At 38.1% G+C, this 21,591-nt stretch overlaps 1 protein-coding gene across 1 annotated transcript in view; it reads right to left on the bottom strand.

The window, feature by feature from the left end:
• The window catches only part of LOC126068771 (spindlin-2-like), a 30,578-nt gene extending 13,916 nt beyond the window's left edge, over positions 1–16,662 (bottom strand). The window contains exon 1 of the mRNA XM_049871480.1: positions 16,556–16,662. Within this exon, the coding sequence (XP_049727437.1) occupies positions 16,556–16,662 (107 nt within the window). The remainder of the gene's footprint in view (positions 1–16,555) is intronic.
• Positions 16,663–21,591: the final 4,929 nt, after the last annotated feature.

Genomic DNA, 21,591 nt, shown 5'->3' with positions numbered 1-21,591 from the left:
AGCGTCATACTTAATGGAGAAAGACTGAATTACTTACTCCCTAAGATTTTTTTTTTTTTTAGGATTAGAGAAAAGACAAGATTGCTAGTGCTTGCTACTTCTTCTCAGTATTATACTGAAGCTTGTATTCTGTGAAATCTGACAAGAGAAATAATTAAAAGGCTCCAAGATTGGAAAAGAATAACTAAAACTGTCTTTACTACCAAAGAATGCAATTGTCTATGGAGTCTATAAAAATATACTAGATATAATAATTGAATTTATAATTTTTTTGTATTAAAAGAACAATATGCAAAAATAAGTTGTATTTGTATGCACTAGCAGCTGTCAACAACTGAAATTAAAAATCAGTGATTTATACAATGTCATGAAAATATGAAAAACTTAGGAATAAATCTGACATTGGATGTGAAAGAGTGAAAACTACAAAACTTCAATGAGAGAATTTAAGGAACACCTAACACATTTGGAGAGAGAAACCTTTTTAATGGTTAGAAGACTTAATTATTTTTAACATGTAAATCCTCCCCAATTTGATCTACATATTCAAAGCATTCTCAATCAAAATCCCTTCATATATTTTTGTGGAAATTGAAAACCTTATCCTAAAATTCATATGGGAAATACAAAGCACCTAGAATAGGTAAGAAAACTTTGAAAAAGAAGAGAAAACTTAGGTGACTAATCTTGTTTGATTTCTAAGAAGTAGTATAAAGCTCAGTAATCAAGACAGTGTGGTCTTGGCATTGAGACAGACAAACAGATGGATGGAACAGAGGAGTGTCCAGAAGTAAATCCATATTAATTTGCAGAACTCTCTTTAGACAACAGTGCAAAGGCAATTCAGTGGAGTGGTCTTTTCAACAAATGGTGCTGGAACAATTGGAGACCCACATGAAAAAAAAAAAGAGAGAAAAGAAAAAGAGCTTTGATCAACTTTTGACACACACTGTGCACTACATACAAAATAAATTCAGAATGGACCATATAAAAAACTGTAAAATCTAAGACTATGGTACTTCTTGAAGAAAATATGGAAGAAACCTTTGTGACCTTGGGATATCCAGACATTTCTTATTCATGATGCCAAAAGGTCCAACCATAAAGAAAAAAAAAGATAAATTGGACTTCATTAAAAATACACCTTTGGATCCGGAGTCAACATGGCTCTATAGACAGAAGCACTGCACTGTCCTTCCACAGGAAAGACTCGAAAAACTAAATAGAGACAAACATCAGTCCTGGAACCCTAAATGTCAAATGAAGGGATAAAGAACTCAACAAAGCACAGAATGGAATAAGAAACTGACAGAGAACAGAGAATTCGCCATCTTCGACTCCTCAGACACCAAGAATGCTGGACAGGGAGCATGGAAAGACAGCTTCACGGAGCTCCCATCAGGAGACAGAGCACCCGGTAACCAGTGATACACGCTTTCTCATCCTCCACCTTTCTTCCCACTGCTCAGCCTTTGCCACTTTCTGGTGGGCTTAGGTCGCTTGGTCGGGGAGATGCTGGCTCCTTGCTGCTTGGATTCACCCCATCCACACGAGCCAGCTCCTTCAGTGCCGTTTTTTGCTTCTGTTGTTGCTTTTTTTCTGCTTCTTTTGGCTTCTTTCTCTCTCACCTCCTTTCTTTCCATTCTCTTGAACATCTGGCTCCGTGTGCCATCTCTGCTCCTTCTTGATAGGCTATGAAGTGCCACTTGGCTGGGAAGCCACTTCTCTGGTCTGGGCCACCATATCAGTGGGCTCCCTGGGGGCATTTTTTTTTCTTTTTTTCTTTTTGTTTTTCTTCATTTCTTGGTTTCTCATCTCTCTCTACCTTCCTTCTTTTCCTTGTCTCCCGAATACCTGGTGCCATGTGCCATTTCTGCTCCTTTTAGATGGGCTGTGCAGTGCCCCCCCAGCTTGGGAGCCACTTCTCCAGTCTGCAATGCCAAGCCAGTGGGCTCCCTTGGGGATTTTTTTTATTTTCTCGGTTTCCTCTCTCTCTCTCTACCATCCATCTGCCCTTTTCTCCTAAACACCTAGTGCCATGTGCCATCTTTGCTCCTTCTAGATGGGCTGTGCAATGCCACTCAGCTGGGAAGCCACTTCCCTGGTCCACACCACCACACCAACGGGCTCCCTCAGGGCTTTATTTTTTCTCTTCTTGGTTTCTTGCCTCTGTCTTCCTTTCTTACACTTCACCTGAACACCTGGCGCCATGTGGCATCTCTGCTCCTTCTTGAAAGGTTGTGCAGTGTCCCTGGGCTGGGACTGGCTTCTGGTGGGCTCCTTCGGGGCATTTTCTTCTTCTTTTTTTTTTCTTGGTTTCTTGTCTCTCTTTATATCCCTTCTTTTCCTTACTCCATACCACCTGGCATCTTTTTAATTTTTTTCTCACTTTCTTGTCTCTTCCTAAATTCCTCTCGTTCCTTTTTCCTGACCACCTGGCTGCATGTGCTTTTCTCTCTCTCTCTTTTTTTAAATCTAGTTTCTTATCTCTCTCTCACTTCCTTTGTTTCCTTTCTCATGCCCACCTAGTTACGTGTGCCATATCTGTACCTTCTTGATGGACTGTACCTCACCACTTGGCTAGAAAGCCACTGGCACACAGCTTCCCTAGGTCTGTGCCACTCCAATGGCAGGCTTCCTCAGCATTTTTTCCTTTTCTCTTTTTTCTTGGCTCCTGTTTCTGTCCTCCTTCTTTTCTGTCCCATAACCACTTTGCTCCACACTTCACAACTTACTTCCTTCCTATCTTCACTGCGCACTGAATATCACACCCCCAAACAGCACAGTCACGGTCTACCAAAACCTGTCCTGCAAATTCCTGGCCCTGCCCTGTTGGACACAGTACATGCCACAAACTACCAATCTCAGCCTCTCTCCATCCATTGGACCTGTCCTGCTGCGTATAGCAGAGCAAATGGCCCCACCATCTGGACAAGGTAGTGAGAAGTACTATGCTCACAGAAAAGCAAACAACAAAGAAAGCCCAGCCCATCTGCTCAGACATAACCAAAACACAAACAAAAAAATCAGGATGAAACAAACAAATTTACAATCAATAAACAAAGAAGTACTGAATGTCCTAAAGATAGCAGACAATATCAAAACAGGACAGGGTGGTTCCAGTAGGCATCCAAAATAAAACATCAGATGACCGTCCAGTAGAAGAAAAGACACTGGGAATACTTGATAGGGAATTCAAATCTCTAATATTCAGTTGAAGGAAAAAGCAGGCAAAATGAGGAAAAAACAGACAAACTCATGGAGAATATAGACAAAATCATGGAAAAAACAGACAAAACAATGTAATAATTCAGAAATATAAAACAGGAACAAAATGTCAAAATAAATTCACAACTAGATATCATACAAAAACAGTAATTAGAAATCCAAAAGATAAACAATAAAATTTCAGAAATGGACAGTGTCATAGAAGGTTTGAGGAGCAGGTTTGAAACAATTGAAGACAAATCCTTCGATACCACTTTGAGGAAAAATCAGAGAAAAGAATGAAGAAAAATGAAGAAACCCTGAGAATAAAGTGGGATACTGTCTTAGTCATCTAGTGCTGCTATAACAGAGATACCACAAGTGGATGACTTTAATAAAAAGAAGTTCATGTTCTCATAATAAAGAAGGTTAAAAGTCCACATTCAGGGCTTTAGCTCCATGGGAAGGGTTTCTTTCTGTGTTGACCTTCTCATCAATCTTCCCCCCAGACTAGGGGCCTCTCTGAGGAGGGACCCTGGTCCGAGGAAGGTGCTTTGCTCCTGGCACTGCTTTCTTGGTGGAATGATGTCCTCCTTTCTCTCTGCTCCCTTCTGTCTTCCATATCTCAAGAGATTGCCTCAAGACACAGTCCAGTCTTGTAGACTGAATCCTGCCTCACTAAGACAACTGCAGCCCATCCTCCCTCATTAACATCATAGAGACAGGATTTACAACATACAGAAAAATCACACAATACTGGGAATCATGACATAGCCAAATTGATACACACATTCTGTGGGGGGGACATAATTCAATCCATGACAGATACAATCAAAAGCAAAAATTTGGTAGTGATCAGAATTCCAGAACAGGGGGAGAAAATGGAAAACACAGAGAATATCATTGAAAAGTTGCTGACAGAAAACTTCCCTAATACGAAAAATGAAAAGCTAACTATCTAAGAAGCTCAACAAACCCCACGTAGGAAAGACCCCAAAATATAATCACCAAAAAAAAAAAAAAAAAAGGCATAGCATAATCACACTCACTAAAACCAAAAACACAGAAAGAATCCTGAGAGCAGCTCGAGCAAAGTCAAGAGTAACATACAGAAGGGAAAAAATAAGACTCAGCACTGATTACTTGGCAAAAACCATGCAGGCCAAAAGGCAATGGAATGACATACGTAAAACCTTGAAAGAAAAAAACTGCCAACCAAGAATAATATATCCTGCAAAGCTCTCACTCAAATATAATGGAGAAATTAGGAGCTTTCCAGACAAAAAAAAATTAAGGGAATATGTAAAAACTAAAACAAATTTACAAAAATTATTAAAAGAAGTCCTTCAGTTAGAGAACCAACAACATCAGGTGACAGCCTGAATCTAGGACACGAGGCTGCATCAGCCAGATATCAACCTGGGTAACTCTCAAGGATAAACCAAAACTAAAAGATTTACAGTAGGAACCCAGAGAGGTTAATCTGTAAATGACAATGTTGGAACAATAAAAGAAGGAATAAATGGTGTAGGTATAGAACATTCAAATGGAGAGAAAGTCAAGGCACTACCAAATAATAAAAGAATATTTCAAACTATGGAACATAAGAGCAAATTTGAAGGTAAACAGAAAGTTAACAAACCTATTCATCAAGATAAAGAAGAAAAACATAAAGTCTCAGTAAACACGAAATCTACAAAAGCAAAAGAAATGAAAAAAAAATCCACCAACAAAAGGAATTCAGCCCAGGAGAGTAAGAAGAACAAAGAAGACATCAGTACCACACACACACACACACACACAAAACTACAAAATGACAGCAATAAACTCACAGCTATCAATAATTACACTGAATGTAAATGGCCTAAATACACCCATAAAGAGACAAAAAGTGACACAATGGATTAAAAATACAGGACCATCATTATGCTGTCTATAGGAGACACACCTTAGAAACAAAGACATAAATTTATTTATAATCAAAGGATGGAAAGAAATATATCAAGCAAACTGCAATCAAAAAAGAGCAGGCATGGCAGTACTAATTTCAGATGAAATAGATTTTAGAACAAAATCCACCATAAAAGACAAAGAAGGGTATTATATAATGATTAAAAGGATAATCCATCATGAAGACATAACCATGATAAATATCTATGCACTCAATGACAGGGCTTCCAAATACATAAAACAAACTCTAACAGCACTGGAAGGAGAAATTGACAGTTCTACAATAATAGTAGGAGGCTTCAACACACCACTCTCGGTAAAGGACAGAAAATCTAGAAAGAAATTCAACAAAGATACAGAAGATCTAAAGACCACAATCAGCCAACTTGACTCAAAGACGTATATAGAACCCTCCACTCAAAGCTGCAAAGTACATATCTTTTCCAACCCACAGGGAAAGTTCTCCAGAATAGACCACATTTTAGGCCACGAAGCAACCCTCAGCAAAATCCAAAACATTGAGATAATAGAAAGTCTCTTCTCTGATCACAACACCATAAAAGTAGAAATTAACAACGGGAAGATCAAGGGAAAAAATCAGCCACATGGAAACTGAGTTTAACACCCTGCTTAAAAACCACTGGGTAATAGAAAAAAATCAAAGATGGAATAAAAAAATTTCTAGACTCAAATGAGAATGAAAACACATCACACCCAGACCTTTAGGACACAGCAAAGGCAGTGCTCAGAGGCCAATTTATAGCAATAGATGCACACATCAAAAAAGAAGAAAGGAATAAAATCAAAACATTAGCTACACAACTCAAGCAAATATAAAGAGGAGAGCAAGGAAGACCACAGCCACCAGAAGAAAGGAAATAATAAACATCTGAGCAGAAATAAATGAAACAGAGAATAGAAAAACAATAGAAAGAATCAACCAAACCAAAAGTTGGTTCTTTGAAAGGATCAACAAAATCAACAAACCATTGGCCAAGTTGACAAAAGAAAAACAGGAGTGGATGCAAATAACCCAAATAAGAAATGAAATCAGAGACATTACAACAGACTCAACTGACATAAAAAGGGTCGTAACAGAGTACTATGGAAAACTATACTTCAGCAAATTTGAAAACCTAGAGGAAGTGGACAAATTTCTAGAAACACACTACCTACCCAAACTAACACAAACTGAAGTAGAAAATCTAAACAGACTCATGACAAGAGAAGAGATTCAAAAGGTAAAAAACAAAACAAATAAACAAACAAAAAACTCCAAACAAACAAATGAAAAGCCCTAGCCCAGATGGTTTCACTGGAGAATAATGCCAAACATTCAGAGGAAAGCTTACACCCGTATCACACAAATCTCAGAACATGGAAAAGGAAGGGATACTTCCTAACTGATTTATGAAGCCAGGATAACCCTGATACCAAAACCAGCCAGAGATACTACAAAAAAGAAAATTACAGACCAATATCTCTTATGAATATAGATGCAAAAATTCTGGGCAAAATTTTACCGACAGAATTCAGCATCAGATCAAAAAATAATAACACACCACAAGCAAGTGGGATTCATACTAGGTATGTGAGGATGGCTCAAATTTAGAAAGTCAATCAACATAATCCACCACATAAATAAAAAAAAAAGAATCACATGATCATCTCCACCAAATAAGAAAGGGCCTTCGACAAAACCCAACACCCATTCCTGATAAAAATTCTCAATAAAATAGGTAGAAAAGGGAAATTCTTCAATGTAATTAAGGGCATCTTTTTTTTTTTTTTATACAAAAACAGCCAACTTCGTATGTAACAGAAAGAGGATGAAAACATTCTCCTTGAGAACAGGAACAAGAAAAGGATAACCTTTATCACTACTCCTATTTAAGATTGTGCTGGAAGTCCTAGCTAGAGCAATAAGACAAGAAAGAGAAATAAAGGCCATCTGAATTGGTAAAAATGAAGTAAAATTGTTCCTATTTGCAGAAGATATACTCCATGTAAAAAACCCAAAAGGCTCCACAAGAAAACTACTGAAATTAATAGAAAGATTCAGTACCGTAGCAGGATATAGGATAAACATCCAAAAATCATTTGGATTCCCATACACCAATAAAGAGAATGATGAAAAAGAAATTGGGAAAACAATACCATTTTTCTTAAAAAGATAAAACACTTAGGAATAAATCAAACCAGGGATGTGGAAGACCTGTACAAAGAAAACTGAAAAACATTATTGCAAGAAACCAAAAGATACCTATATTGATGGAATAACATACCATGCTCATGGATAGGTAGACTCAACACTGAGAAAATGTCAATTCTACCCAAAGAAATCTACAAATACAATGCAATCCCAATCCAAATACCAACAGTGTTCTTTAAAGAGACGGAAAAGCTAATCTTTAACTTTATATGGACAAAGAGGCCCGGGATAAGTAAAGCACTAACGAAGATGAAGAATAAAGTAGGAGGACTCACACTACCTGACCTCAGAACCTACTATATAGCTACGGTAGTCAAAACAGCCTGGTACTGGTGCAGTGTTAGATACATTGACCAATGGTACAGAATTGAGAACCCAGGTGTAAATTCATCCACCTACAGTCAACTGATCTTCAACAAGGATCCAAACTCCATTAAAGGGGGGAAAAGATATTTTTTTAACAAATGATCCTGGCAAAACTGGATATCCATCAGCAAAAAAATGAAACAGGGCCCGTACTTCACACCATACACAAAACTAATGCAAAATAGATCAAAATAGGTCTAAATATAAAACCAAAAACTATAAAGATCATGGAAGAAACAACAGGATCAATGCTAGTGGCCCAAATACATGGCATTAACAGAATACACACCATAACTATCAACACAAAAACTCCAGAAGATAAGCTAGATAACTGGGACCTTCTAAAAATTAAACATTTATACTCATCAAAAAGGCTTCACTAAAAGAGTGAAAAGAGAACCTACAGATCGGAAAAAAAATTTTGGCTGTGACAAATCTGACAAAGGTCTAACCTCTAAAATCTACAGGAAAATCCAACACTTCCACAACAAAAAGGCAAATAATCCAATTAAAAAATGGGCAAAGGAAACGAGCAGACACTTTACCAAAGAAAACAGTCAAGCAGCTAACAGAATTGATGCCTTTGAATTGTGGTGTTGGTGAAGAATATTGACTATACCACGGACTGCCAAAAGAATGAACGAATCTGTCTTGGAAGAAATACAACCAGAAAGCTCCTTAGAAGCAAGGGTAGTGAGACTTCATTTCACATACTTTGGACGTGTTGTCAGGAGGGATCAGTCCCTGGAGAAGGACATCATGCTTGGTGAAGTAGAGGGTCAGAGAAAAAGAGGAAGGAAGACCCTCAATGAGATGGATTGACGCAGTGGCTGCAACAATGGGCTCAAGCATAGCAACAATTGTGAGGATGGCATAGGACTGGGCAGTGTGTCGTTCTGTTGTGCATGGGGTCACTATGAGTCAGAACAGACTCGACGGCACCTAACAACAGCAATGACAACAACAGATACATGAGGAAATACTCAAGATCACTAGCCATTAGAGAAATGCAAATCAAAATGACAAAGACATCATTTCATTCTGGCATTACTTATTTCACTCAGCATAATGCCCTCCAGATTCATCCATGTTATGAGATGCTTCACAGACTCATCATTATTTGTTATTGCATAATACTCTATTGTGTCTATGTACCACAGTTTGTTTATCCATTCATGTGTTGATGGACATCTAAATTGTTTCCATCTTTTTGCCATTGTGAACAATTGCTGCAATGAACATGGGTGTACATATATCTGTCGGAAGACTTATTTCCCTAGGATATATTCTTAGGAGTGGGATTGCTGGATCATACAGTATTTCTATTTCTAGCTTTCTAAGGAAGCACTATATCCTTTTCCAAAATGGTTGTATCATTTTTCATTCCCACCAGCAGTGCTTAAGAGTTCCAATCTCCCTGCAGCCTCTCCAACATTTGTTATTTTCTGTTTTTCTGATTCGTACCAGTAATGCCAGGGTGAGATGGTATCTCATGGTGGGTTTGATTTGCATTTCTCCGATGGCTAGAGATCGGGAACATTTCCTCATGTGTCTGTTGACTGCTTGAATGTCTTCTTTGGTGAAGTGTCTGCTGATTTCCTTTGCCCATTTAATTGGATTGTCTTTTTGTTGTAGAGATGTTGGATTTTCTTGTAGATTTTAGAAATTAGACCTTTGTCTGATTTGGAATAGACAAAATTTTTTCCCCAGTCTGTAGGTTCTCTTTTTATTCTTTTGGTGAAGTCTTTTGATGACCATAAGTGCTTAATTTTTAGAAGATCCCAGTTATCTAGCTTATCTTCTGGAGCTTGTGTGTTGTTGGCTGTGGTTTGTATCCTTTTAATGTCATGTATTAGGGCCTCTAGCGTAGATCCTATTTTTCTTCTATGACCTTCATAGTTTTGGGCTTTATATTTAGGTTTTTGATCCATTTTGAATTAGTTTTTGTATATGGTGTGGAGCTATGGGTCCTGTTTCATTTTTTTGCATATGGACATCCAGTTTGGCCGGCACCATTTGTTAAAAAGACTTGCGTTTCTCCTTTTGGTGGACTTTGGGCCCTTCCCAAATATCAGGTGACCATAGGTGGGTGGATTTACATCTGGGTTCTCAATTCTGTTTCACTGGTCAGTGTATCTGTCATTGTACTAGTACCAGGCTGTTTTGACTACTGTAGCTGTATAGTAGGTTCTGAGATCAGGTAGTGCAAGTCCTCCTACTTTATTCTTCTTCACTAGTGCTTTACTATCAGGGGCCTCTTCCCTTTCCATATAAAGTTAGTGATAGGTTTTTCCATCTCTTTAAAGAATGTTGTTGGTATTTGGATTGGGATTGCAGTGTATTTGTAAATCACTTTGGGTAGAATTGTCATTTTCACAATGTTGAGTCTCCCTATCCATGAGCACAGTACGGTTTTCCACTTATATAGCTCTCTTTTGGTTTCTTGCAGTAGTGTTTTCCGGTTTTCTTTGTATAGATCTTTTACATCCCTGGTTAGATTTATTTCCAAGTATTTGATTTTTTTAGAGGCTATTATAAATGGTATTGTTTTCAGGATTTCTTTTCCATCATCCTTTACTGGTGTATAGGAACCCAACTGAGTTTTGCATGTTTCTCTTGTAGCCTGCTACTCTGCTGAATCTTTCTTTTAGTTCCAGTAGTTGTCTTGTGCAGTCTTTTGGGTTTTGTATGTATAGTATCATATCATCTGCAAATAGAGAGAGTTTAATTTCTTTATTACCAATTTGGATGCCCTTTATTTCCATTTCTTGCCTTATTGCTCTAGCTAGGACTTCCAACATAATGTTAAATAGGAGCGGTGATAAACGACATCCTTATCTTGTTCCTATTCTCAAGGGGAATGTTTTCAGCCTCTCTCTCTTAAGAATGATGTTGGCCGTTTATTTTGCATAGATGCCCTTTATTAAGTTGAGAAATTTCCCTTCTATACCTGTTTAATTGAGAGTTCTTATTAGGAATGGGTGTTGGACTTTGTCCAATGCCTTTTCCTTCATCGATTGAGATGATCATGTGATTCCTTTTATTTATTTGGTTGATTACGTTGATTGATTTTCTAACGTTGAACCATCCTTGTATAGCTAGTATGAGTTCTATTTGGTCATGGTGTATTATTTTTTTGATATGATGCTGAATTCTATTGGCTAGAATTTTATTGAGAACTTTTGCATCTATATTAGTGAGAGATTTGGACTGTAATTTTCTTTTTTTGTGGTGTCGTTGCCTGGTTTTGGTATCAGGGTTATGCTGGCTTTATAGAATGAATTCAGAGGTATTGCTTCCTTTTCTATGTTCTGAAATAGCTTTAGTAGTACTGGTGTAAGCTCTTCTCTGAATGTTTGGTGGAATTCTCCAGTGAAGCCATCTGGGCCAGTGCTTTTTTTGGTCGGTAATTTTTTAAATTACCTTTTTTTTTTTTAATAACTTTTATTAAGCTTCAAGTGAACGTTTACAAATCCAATCAGTCTGTCACATATAAGTTTACATACATCTCACTCCCTACTCCCACTTACTCTCCCCCTCTTGAGTCAGCCCTTTCAGTCTCTCCTTTCTTGACAATTTTGCCTGCTTCCCTCTCTCTCTATCCTCCCATCCCCCCTCCAGACAGGAGTTGCCAACACAATCTCAAGTGTCCATCTGATATAATTAGCTCACTCTTCATCAGCGTCTCTCTCCCACCCGCTGACCAGTCCCTTTCATTTCTGATGAGTTGTCTTCGGGGATGGTTCCTGTCCTGTGTCAACAGAAGGTCTGGGGAGCATGGCCGCCGGGATTCCTCCAGTCTCAGTCAGACCATTAAGTTTGGTCTTTTTATGAGAATTTGGGGTCTGCATCCCACTGATCTCCTGCTCCCTCAGGGGTCCTCTGCTGTGCTCCCTGTCAGGGCAGTCATCGATTGTGGCTGGGCACCAACTAGTTCTTCTGGTCTCAGGGTGATGTAGGTCTCTGGTTCATGTGGCCCTTTCTGTCTCTTGGGCTCTTAGATGTCGTGTGGCCTTGGTGTTCTTCATTTTCCTTTGCTCCAGGTGGGTTGAGACCAATTGCTGCATCTTAGATGGCCGCTTGTTAGCATTTAAGACCCCAGACGCCACATTTCAAAGTGGGATGCAGAATGATTTCATAATAGAATTATTTTGCCAATTGACTTAGAAGTCCCCGCAAACCATGTTCCCCAGACCCCCGCGCTTGCTCCGCTGAGCTTTGAAGCATTCATTTTATCCCGGAAACTTCTTTGCTTTTGGTCCAGTCCAATTGAGCTGACCTTCCATGTATTGAGTGTTGTCTTTCCCTTCACCTAAAGCAGTTCTTATCTACTGATTAATCAATAAAAAACCCTCTCCCACCCTCCCTCCCTCCCCCCCTCGTAACCACAAAAGTATGTGTTCTTCTCAGGTTTACTATTTCTCAAGATCTTATAATAGTGGTCTTATACAATATTTGTCCTTTTGCCTCTGACTAATTTCGCTCAGCATAATGTCTTCCAGGTTCCTCCATGTTATGAAATGTTTCAGAGATTCGTCACTGTTCTTTATCGATGCGTAGTATTCCATTGTGTGAATATACCACAATTTATTTACCCATTCATCCGTTGATGGACACCTTGGTTGCTTCCAACTTTTTGCTATTGTAAACTTAAATTACCTTTTCAATCTCTTCTTTTGTTATGGGTCTGTTCAGATTTTCAATGTCATTTTGTATTAGTTTGGGTAGGTAATGTGTCTCTAGAAATTTGTCCATATCCTCTAGGTTTTCAAATTTGTTGGACCGTAGTTTTTCATAATACTCTGTTATGATCTTTTCTATTTCAGTTGGGTCTGTTGTAATGTCCCCCATTTCATTTCTTATTGGGTTATTTGTGTCCTCTCCTGTTTTTCTTTGGTCAGTTTGGCCAGTGGTTTTTTGATATTGTTGATCCTTTCAAAGAACCAACTTTTGATTTTGTTGATTCTTCCTATTATTTTTCTATTATCTATTTCATTTATTTCTGCTCTGATCTTTATTATTTTCTTTCTTCTGGTGGGTGTGTGCTTCTTTTGCTGTTCTCTTTCTATTTGATCAAGTTGTGTAGCTAATGCTTTGATTTTGTCTCTTTCTTCTTTTTTTGACATGTGCATCTTTTGCTATAAATTGACCTCTGAGGACCGCCTTTGCTGTGTCCCAAAGGTTTTGGTATGATGTGTTTTCATTCTCGTTTGATTTCTAGGAATTTTTTGGTTCGTCTTTGATTTCTTCTATTACACAGTGGTTTTTAAGCAGAGTGTTATTCAGTTTCCATATAACTGATTGTTTTTCCCTTACTTTTTCTGTGGTTAGTTACTACTTTGATGGCATTGTGGACAGAGAAGATAGTTTGTATTATCCCAATGCTTTGGATTTTGTTGAGGGTTGCTCTGTTGTCTAAGATGTGGTCTATCCTGGAGAATGTTCCATGTACATTGGAAAAGAAGTGTACTTTGGAGTTGTTGGGTGGAGTGTTCTATATACGTCTATGAGGTCAATTTGGCTGATTGTGCTCTTTAGCTTTTCTTTATCTTTGCTGAGTTTCTTTCTAGCTGTTCTGTCCTTTACCAAGAGTGGTGTGTTGAAGTCTTCTACTATTATTGTGGAACAGTCAGTTTCTGTTTTCAGTGCTGTTAGGGTTTGTTTTATTTATTTTGGAACCTTGTCATTGGGTGGCTAGATGTTTATTATGTTTAAGTCTTCGTGATGGATCATCCCTTTCATTGTATAATGCCCTTCTTTGTCTTTTATGGTGAATTTTGTTTTAAAGTCTATTTCAGTTGAGATTAGTATTGCCACTCTTGCTGTTTTTTGGTAGTTATTTGCTTGATTTTTTTTCCATGCTTTGATTTTTAATAAATTTACATCTTTGTTTCTAAGGTGTGTCTCTTGTAGACAGCATACTGATAGATCCTGTTTTTTAATCCATTCTGTCACTCTCTGTCTCTTTATGGGTGCACTTAGGCCAATTTCAGTGTAATTGTTGATAGGTGTAGGTTTATTGCTGTCATTTTGTAGTGCTTTTTTTGTGGGGCTAACAAGTCTTTGTTTCTTTTACACTCTTGTGCTGAGTTCCTTTTGTCTGTGGATTTCTTTTGTTTCTGTAAATTTTGTTTTTATTGAGACTTTATGTTTTTCTTCTTTATTTTGATGAGTTGGTTTAACTTTCTTTGTGGTTACCTTGAAATTTACCCTTATCTTCCTAGGTTTCAACCAGTCTATTATTACTTGGTATCACCTTGTCTTCCTCTCCTATAGAAAGTTCTATACCTATACAGTTTTTTCCTTCTTTTATTGTCCTGATGTTCTTGTCATTTATAGATTAACCTCTCTGGTTCCCTGTTGCAATTGTTTTGGTTTTGGATAGTCCTTGAGAGTTCATTTCCAAGGGTGGTATCTGGCTGGTACAGCCTTGTGTCCTAGATTCAGGGTGTGGTCTGATGTTCTTTGTTTTCAGACTGTAGGACTCCCTTTAATAATTATTGTAAATTTGGTTTTTACATATTCTGCTAATTTCTGTTTATCTGGAAATGTCCTAATTTCACCATCACATTTGAATGAGAGTTTTGCAGGGTATATTATTCTTGGTTGGCAATTGTTTTTCTTTCAAGGCTTTATGTATGTCATCTCATTGCCTTCTTGCCTGCATGGTTTCTGCTGAATAATCAGAGCTTAGTCTTAGTGTTTCTTCTTCTATGTGGCTTTTTGTATTTTTCAAGCTGCTTGCAGGATTTTTTCTTTGTCTTTGTCTTTAGCTTTAGGAATGTTGATTATGATATGCCTTGGTGTTTTTCTTTTGGGGTCTATCCTATATGAGGTTCATTGAGGTTCTCAGACAGTCAGCTTTTCATCATTCATGATATTATGGAAGTTTTCTGTGGGCAATTCCTCAATGATTGTCTCTGTGTTTTCCATTTTCTGTCCCTGTTCTGGAACTCCTATTCCTCACAGATTTTTGCTTTTGATTGTATCTCACATAATTCTCAGGGTATCTTCAATTTTCTCCTTTCCTTTTTTCTGATTTTTCCTCAAGCATATTTGTTGCCAAGTGTTTGTCTTCAATTTTGCTGATCCTGTCTTCCGTCATTTCAACCTGTTCCTCAGCCCCTCTATGACCCTGTCCATTTCTGATATCTTGTTGTTTGTCTTTTGGATTTATAATTGTTTTTGTATCATTTCTAGTTGTGCATTTATTTTGGCATTTTGTTCCTGTATTATTTTCCTGAATTCTTCCATTTTATTGATCTGTATTTTCCATAAGTTTGTCTATTTTTCCTCATTTTTGTCTCCTTTTTGATTTAGCTATTGGATTGCTCTGAATATTAGAGATTTGAATTTCCTGTCAGATAGTTCTAGTGCCTTTTCCTCTACTGGAAAGTCATCTGGACACCTACTGGACCCATCCTGTCCTTTTTTATTTTTGACACCTACTGGACCCATCCTGTCCTTTTTTTTTTTTTTTTTTTTTTTTTAATGTTTTGATATTGTCTGCTGTCTTTGGGACGTTAAGTAATTATTTTCTTCATTTCTTGATTGTAGGTTTGTTTGTTTTGTCCTTTTTTTGTTATGTTGGAGCAGGTAGGCTATGCATTCTTTGTTGTTTACTCATCTGTAGTCATGATACTTCTCACCTCCTTGTCCAATGGACAGGGCCAGTCTGTCAGCTATGGTGCAGCAGGGAAGGTCCAGCTGAAGGGGAGAGGCTGGGACTCTTGTTTGAGACATGTACTAGGGCCAATGGGGCTTGTCATGAATCAGTGCTGGGTAGGTTCTGGTAGGCTGTGCCTGTTCCATTCAGGAATGTGATGTTCAGTGCATGGTGCAGGTAGGTCAGAAAGTGGGGGGAGGTTGTGATGTGTGGAGGTAATATGGGTATCGGAAAGAGGAGAGAGAAACACGAGCCAAAAACAAACAAATAAATAAAAGGAAAAAAAGAGTGCTAAGGGAGCTTACCGCTGGAGTAGAGAGATGAGAAACCATGGAACGGAGAAAAGCAAAAAGGAAAAAAAAAAAAAACGGAAAAGAAAAATAGTAACTAGATAAGAATTTGGAAAAGAAAAGCCCCCAGAAGTCCCACCAGTGGGGCTGTGAAGACTGGGGAAATAGCTCCCAGGCTGTACAGTATAGCCTGGCTAGAGGAGGCATAGATGTCACACAGCACCAGGTATTCAGAAGACAGGAAGGTAAGTATAGAGAGATGAGAACTGAGAAATGAAGAAACACAGAAATGGAAAAAGAGAAAGAAAGAAAGAAATGCCCTCAGGGATCACACCGACATGGCTGCACAGATTGGGGGAGTGGTTCCTAAGCCATGCAGTGCAGCCCGGCTAGAAGGGGCTCCCAAGCAACAAAAAGAAAAAAGAAAACAAACAGAACAAAGCAAAACAAAACAAGCAAAAAAATGCCCCAGGGATCCTACCAGCGTGGCGTAGGGGGCCTGGGGAGAGGTTTCTCAGTCAAGCGGGGCTTCACAGCCTTCCAAAAAGAAGCAAAAATGGTACAGGGAGCCAGGTGTTCAAGAATAAGGATGGGGAGGTGGTGGGAGGAATGGAAGAAACCAAAAGAAATGGAAAGAAGCAACACCAGCTCAGAGGGCCAACCCTTGTGGGTGGGGTGAATCCAAGCTCCCTGAGCCAAAGCAGTTGCCTCCCGGCCAAGAGACTGTGGCTGGCAGGAAGCAGAGGAGACAGAAGGGGTAGGGGAAAAAGCGTGGGGGTTAGGAAAGCCTATATCGCTTGTTACCGGGTGCTCTGTCTCCTTCTGGGAACTTCGTGAATCTGCTTTCCCATACTCCCTACCCACCTATCTGCGATGTGGATGGAGTGAATCCAAGCATCTTGGATGCTGCACATCCTGGCTGGACGAGCCACTGCTGCCAAAGCTCGGAGGTAGAGCAGCAGGGAGAGCATGGGGGGTGTGAAAGCATTTGTGACTGGTTACCCAGTGTTCTGTCTCCTGCTGGGAGTTCCCCGAAGCTGCTTTCCTGTGCTCCCTGTCTGCGGATCCCCGACAGGAGTCCAAGATGGCAGACCCAGGCAGTTATAGATGATAGGGGCCCTCTGCACGTATCTCTCCTCCTTCTCTGTCCTCTGTCAGTTTCTTATTCCATTCAGTGTTAGACCGAGTTCTTTTTCTCTTCATTTGACACTTCAGCTTCAAGGAATGATGTTAGTCTCTGTTTTACATAGTTTTTTGGTTCTTTGCTGTGCAGGCATGGTGTGGTGCTTCTGTCTACTGCGCTGTATTGGTTGGAAGCCCATTTAATGGCATTATTGATGTAGGTGGATTTATATCTGCTATCTTACTATTTGTATTCTATGTGTCTCATGACTATTTTGATCTTTTGTTCCTCCTTAGAAAACCCTGGTGTCGTTGTGGTTAAATGCTATGGCTGTTAACCAAGAGGTCAGCAGTTTGAATCCGCCAGGTGCTCCTTGGAAACTCTGCGGGGCAGTTCTACTCTGTCCTATAGGGTTGCTATGAGTTGCAATCGACTCGATGGCACTGGGTTTTGGTTTTGGGTTCCTCCTTAACTGCCTTATCATGTATTATGTGAATATTTTCTATTGTAACATTTTTATTTCTTTAATGTTTTTCTACATTTAAAATATTAAGTTTACTGTATGCATCTTTTTAAAAAATTTTTATTGTGCTTTAAGTGAAAGTTTACAAACCAAGTCAGTCTCTCATACAAAAATTTATATACACCTTGCTATGTACTCCTACTTGCTCTCCCCCGAATGAGACGGCCTGCTCCTTCCCTCCACACTTTCCTTTTGGATTTAGGTCTTTGATCCATTTTGAGTTAGTTTTTGTGCATGGAGTGAGGTATGGGTCTTGTTTCATTTTTTTGCAGGTGGATATCCAGTTATGCCAGCACCATTTGTTAAAAAGACTTTTTCTTCATTTAACTGTTTTGAGGCCTTTGTCAAATATCAGCTGCTCATATGTGGATGGATGTATGTCTGGATTCTCAATTCTGTTCCATTGGTCCATGTATCTGTTGTTGTACCAGTACCAAGCTGTTTTGACTACTGTGGCGGTATAATAGGTTCTAAAATCAGGTGGAGTGAGGCCTCCCACTTTGTTCTTCTTTTTCAGTAATGCTTTACTTATTTGGGACCTCTTTCCCTTCCATATGAAATTGGTGATTTGTATCTCCATCTCCTTAAAAAATGTCATTGGAATTTGTATTGGAATTGCATTAAGTCTATGGATGGCTTTGGGTAGAATAGACATTTTTACAGTGTTAAGCCTTCCTATCCATGAGCAAGGTATGTTTTTCCACTTATGTAGGTCTCTTTTGGTTTCTTGCGGAAAGGTTTTGTAGTTTTCTTTGTATGAGTCTTTTACATCTCTGGGAAGATTTATTCCTAAGTATTTTATCTTCTTGGGGGCTACTGTAAATGGTATTCATTTGGTGATTTCCTCTTTGATGTTCTTTTTGCTGGTGTAGAGGGATCCAACTGATTTTTGTGTGTTTATCTTATATCTTGATACTCTGCTGTTTCAGTAGATTTCTTGAGGATTCCTTAGGGCTTTCTGCGTGTAAGATCATGTCATCTGCAAATAGAGATACTTTTACTTCTTCCTGGCCAATTTGGATGCCCTTTATTTCTTTATCTAGCTTAATTGCTCTAGCTAGGACCTCCAGAACAGTGTTGAATAAGAGTGGTGATAAAGGGCATCCTTGTCCTGTTCCCGATCTCGTGGAAAATGCTTTCAGACTCTCTCCGTTTGGGATGATGTTGGCTGTTGGCTTCATATAAAGGCCCTTTATTATGTTGAAGAATTTTCCTTCTATCCCTATTTTGCTGAGAGTTTTTCTCATGAATCGGTGTTGAACTTTGTCAAATACGTTTTCTGCATCGATTGATAAAATCATGTGACTCTTTTGTGTGATGGATTACATTAATTGTTTTTCTAATGTTGAACCATCCCTGCATACCTGGTATGAATCCCACTTGGTCATGGTGAATTGTTTTTTTGCTATATTGTTGAATTCTATTGGCTAGAATTTTGCTGAGGATTTTTGCATCTAAGTTCATGAGGAATATAGGTGTGTGATTTTCTTTTTTTGTGGTGTCTTTACCTGGTTTTGGTATTAGGGATATGCTGGCTTCATAGAATGAATTTAGGACTATTTTATCCTTCCCTATGCTCTGAAATACCTTTAGTAGTAGTGGTGTTACCTATTCTCTGAACGTTTGGTAGAAATCTCCAGTGAAGCCGCCCAGGCCAGAGCTTTTTTTCCTTAGGAGTTTTTTGATTACTTTTTCAATCCCTTCTGTTTTTATGGGTCCATTTAGTTGTTTTACCTCTGTTTGTGTTAGATTAGCTGTCTAGTGTGTTTCTAGGAATTCATCCATTTCTTCTACGTTTTCAAATTTGTTAGAGTACAGTTTTTCATAGAAATCTGATATGATTCTTTTAATTTCAGTTGGGACTTTTGTAATATCACCCATCTCATTTCTTATTTGGGTTATTTGCTTCCTCTCCTGCTTTTCTTTTGTCAATTTGGCCAGTGGGTTATCAATTTTGTTGATTTTTTCAAAGAACCAGCTTTTGGTCTTGTTAATTCTTTCAATTTTTTTTTTGTTTTCTATTTCATTTAGTTCTGCTCTAATTTTTATTATTTGTTTTATTCTGGTGCCTGAAGGTTTCTTTTGTTGCTCTCTTTCTATTTGTTCAAGTTGTAGGGATAATTCTTTGATTTTGGCCCTTCCTTTTGTATGTGTCCATTTATTGATATAAACAGACCTCTGAGCACTGGTTTCACTGTGTCCCAAAAGTTCTGGTAGGAAGTGTTTTCATTTTCATTTTATTCTATGAATTTCTTTATTCCATCCTTTATGTCTTCTATAATCCAGTCTTTTTTGAGCAGGGTATTGCTCAGTTTCTGAGTGTTTGATTTCTTTTCCCTGCTTTTCCTGTTATTGATTTCCACTTTTATGGCCTTATGGTCAGAGAAGATGCTTTGTAATATTTCAACATTTTGGGTTCTGCTAAGGCTTGCTTTATGACCTACTATGTCGTCTATTCTAGAGAATGTTCCATGCGCACTAGAAAAAAAGTATACTTGGCTGCTGCTGGATGGAGTGTTCTGTATGTGTCTATGAGGTCAAGTTGGTTGATTGTGGCATTTAGATATTTTTTGTCTTTATTGAACTTCTTTTTGGATGCCCTATCCTTCACCGAAAGTGGTGTGCTGAAATCTCCTACTATTATTGTGGAGCTGTCTATCTCAGTTTTCAATGCTGATAGAGTTTGTTTCCTGTATCTTGCAGCCCTGTCACTGGGTGCATAAATATTTAATATGGTTATATCTTCTTGGTGCATTGTCTCTTTAATCATTTTATAGTGTGCTTCCTTATCCTTTCTGACAGATTTAACTTTCAAGTCTATTTTGTCAGAAATTAATATTGCCACTCCTGCTCTTTTTTGATTGCTGTTTGCCTGATATATATTTTTTTCCATTCTTTGAGTTTTAGTTTGTGTCTCTAAGTGTAAGGTGTGTCTCTTGTAGGCAGCATAAAGATGGATCGTGTTTTTTAATCCATTCTGCCACTCTCTGTCTCTTTATTGGTGCATTTAGTCTGTTTACAGTCAGTGTAATTATGGATAGATATGAATTTAGTGCTATCATTTTGATGTCTTTTTTTGCATGTTGTTGACGGTTTCTTTTTCCCACTTAATTTTTTGTGCTGAGTAGTTTATCTTTATATATTGTCCTTTCCTTTTATTCGTTGTTGTTGATTTTGTTTCTGCTGAGTCTCTATTTTTTTCTTGTATCTTATTTTGATGAGTAGGATAGTTTGTCTCCTTTGTTGGTTACCTTATTATTTACCCCTGTTTTTCTAAATTTAAACCTAACTTTTATTTCTTTGTATCGCTGTATCTTCCTCTCCATATGAAAGATCTATGACTACATTTCTTAGTCCATTTTTATTGTTTTAATATTGTCTTCTTTTGCATAATAACATTGCTGTTTCCCTGTTTTGAGAGGCGTTTTATCTTGATTTATTTTTTTGATTTCCATGTCTGGGTTGACATCTGATTGCTCTGCCCATTGTATTAGTCTTGGTTTGATACCTGTTATTGATTTTTCTAACTAAAGAACTCATTTTACTATTTCTTGTAGTTTTGGTTGGTTTTTATGAATTCCCTAAACTTCTGTTTATCTGGAAATGTCCTAATTTCACCTTCATAACTGAGAGACAGTTTTGCTGGATATATAATTCTTGTTTGGCAATTTTTTTTCAGTCTTTTATATAAGTCATCCAGTTGCCTTCTTGCCTCCATGGCTCCTGCCAAGCAGTCTGAGCTTATTCTTATTGTCTCTCCCTTGTAGGTGACTTTTCGTTTATCCCTAGCTGCTCTTAAAATTCTCCCTTTTTCTTTGATTTTGGCAAGTTTGATTATAATATGTCTTGTGACTTTCTTTTGAAATCTGCATTATGTGGATTTCGATGAGCATCTTGGATCGATGTCTTCTCATCTTTCACAATATCAGGGAGTTTTTTTGCCAACAAATCTTCAGCAATTTTCTCTTTGTTTTCTGTTATCCCTCCCTGTTCTGGTACTCCAATCATTCATAGGTTATTTCTCTTGATAGCGTCCCACATGATTCTTAAGTTTTCTTCTTTGTTTTTATTCTTTTATCTGATTTTTCTTCAAATATTTTGGTGCCAATTGCTTTATCTTCAAGTTCACAAATTCTGCCTTCCCACTTGCTCAATTCTTCTCCTCTGACTTTCTATCGAGTTGTCTAGTTCTGTAATTTTATTGGTAATCTTCTGAATTTCTGATTGCTGTCTATGGATTTTTCCAGCTTATTA

The sequence above is a fragment of the Elephas maximus genome, chromosome X, assembly GCF_024166365.1.
Source record: "Elephas maximus indicus isolate mEleMax1 chromosome X, mEleMax1 primary haplotype, whole genome shotgun sequence".
Taxonomy (NCBI): domain Eukaryota; kingdom Metazoa; phylum Chordata; class Mammalia; order Proboscidea; family Elephantidae; genus Elephas; species Elephas maximus.
This window is presented reverse-complemented; position numbering and strand designations above follow the sequence as displayed.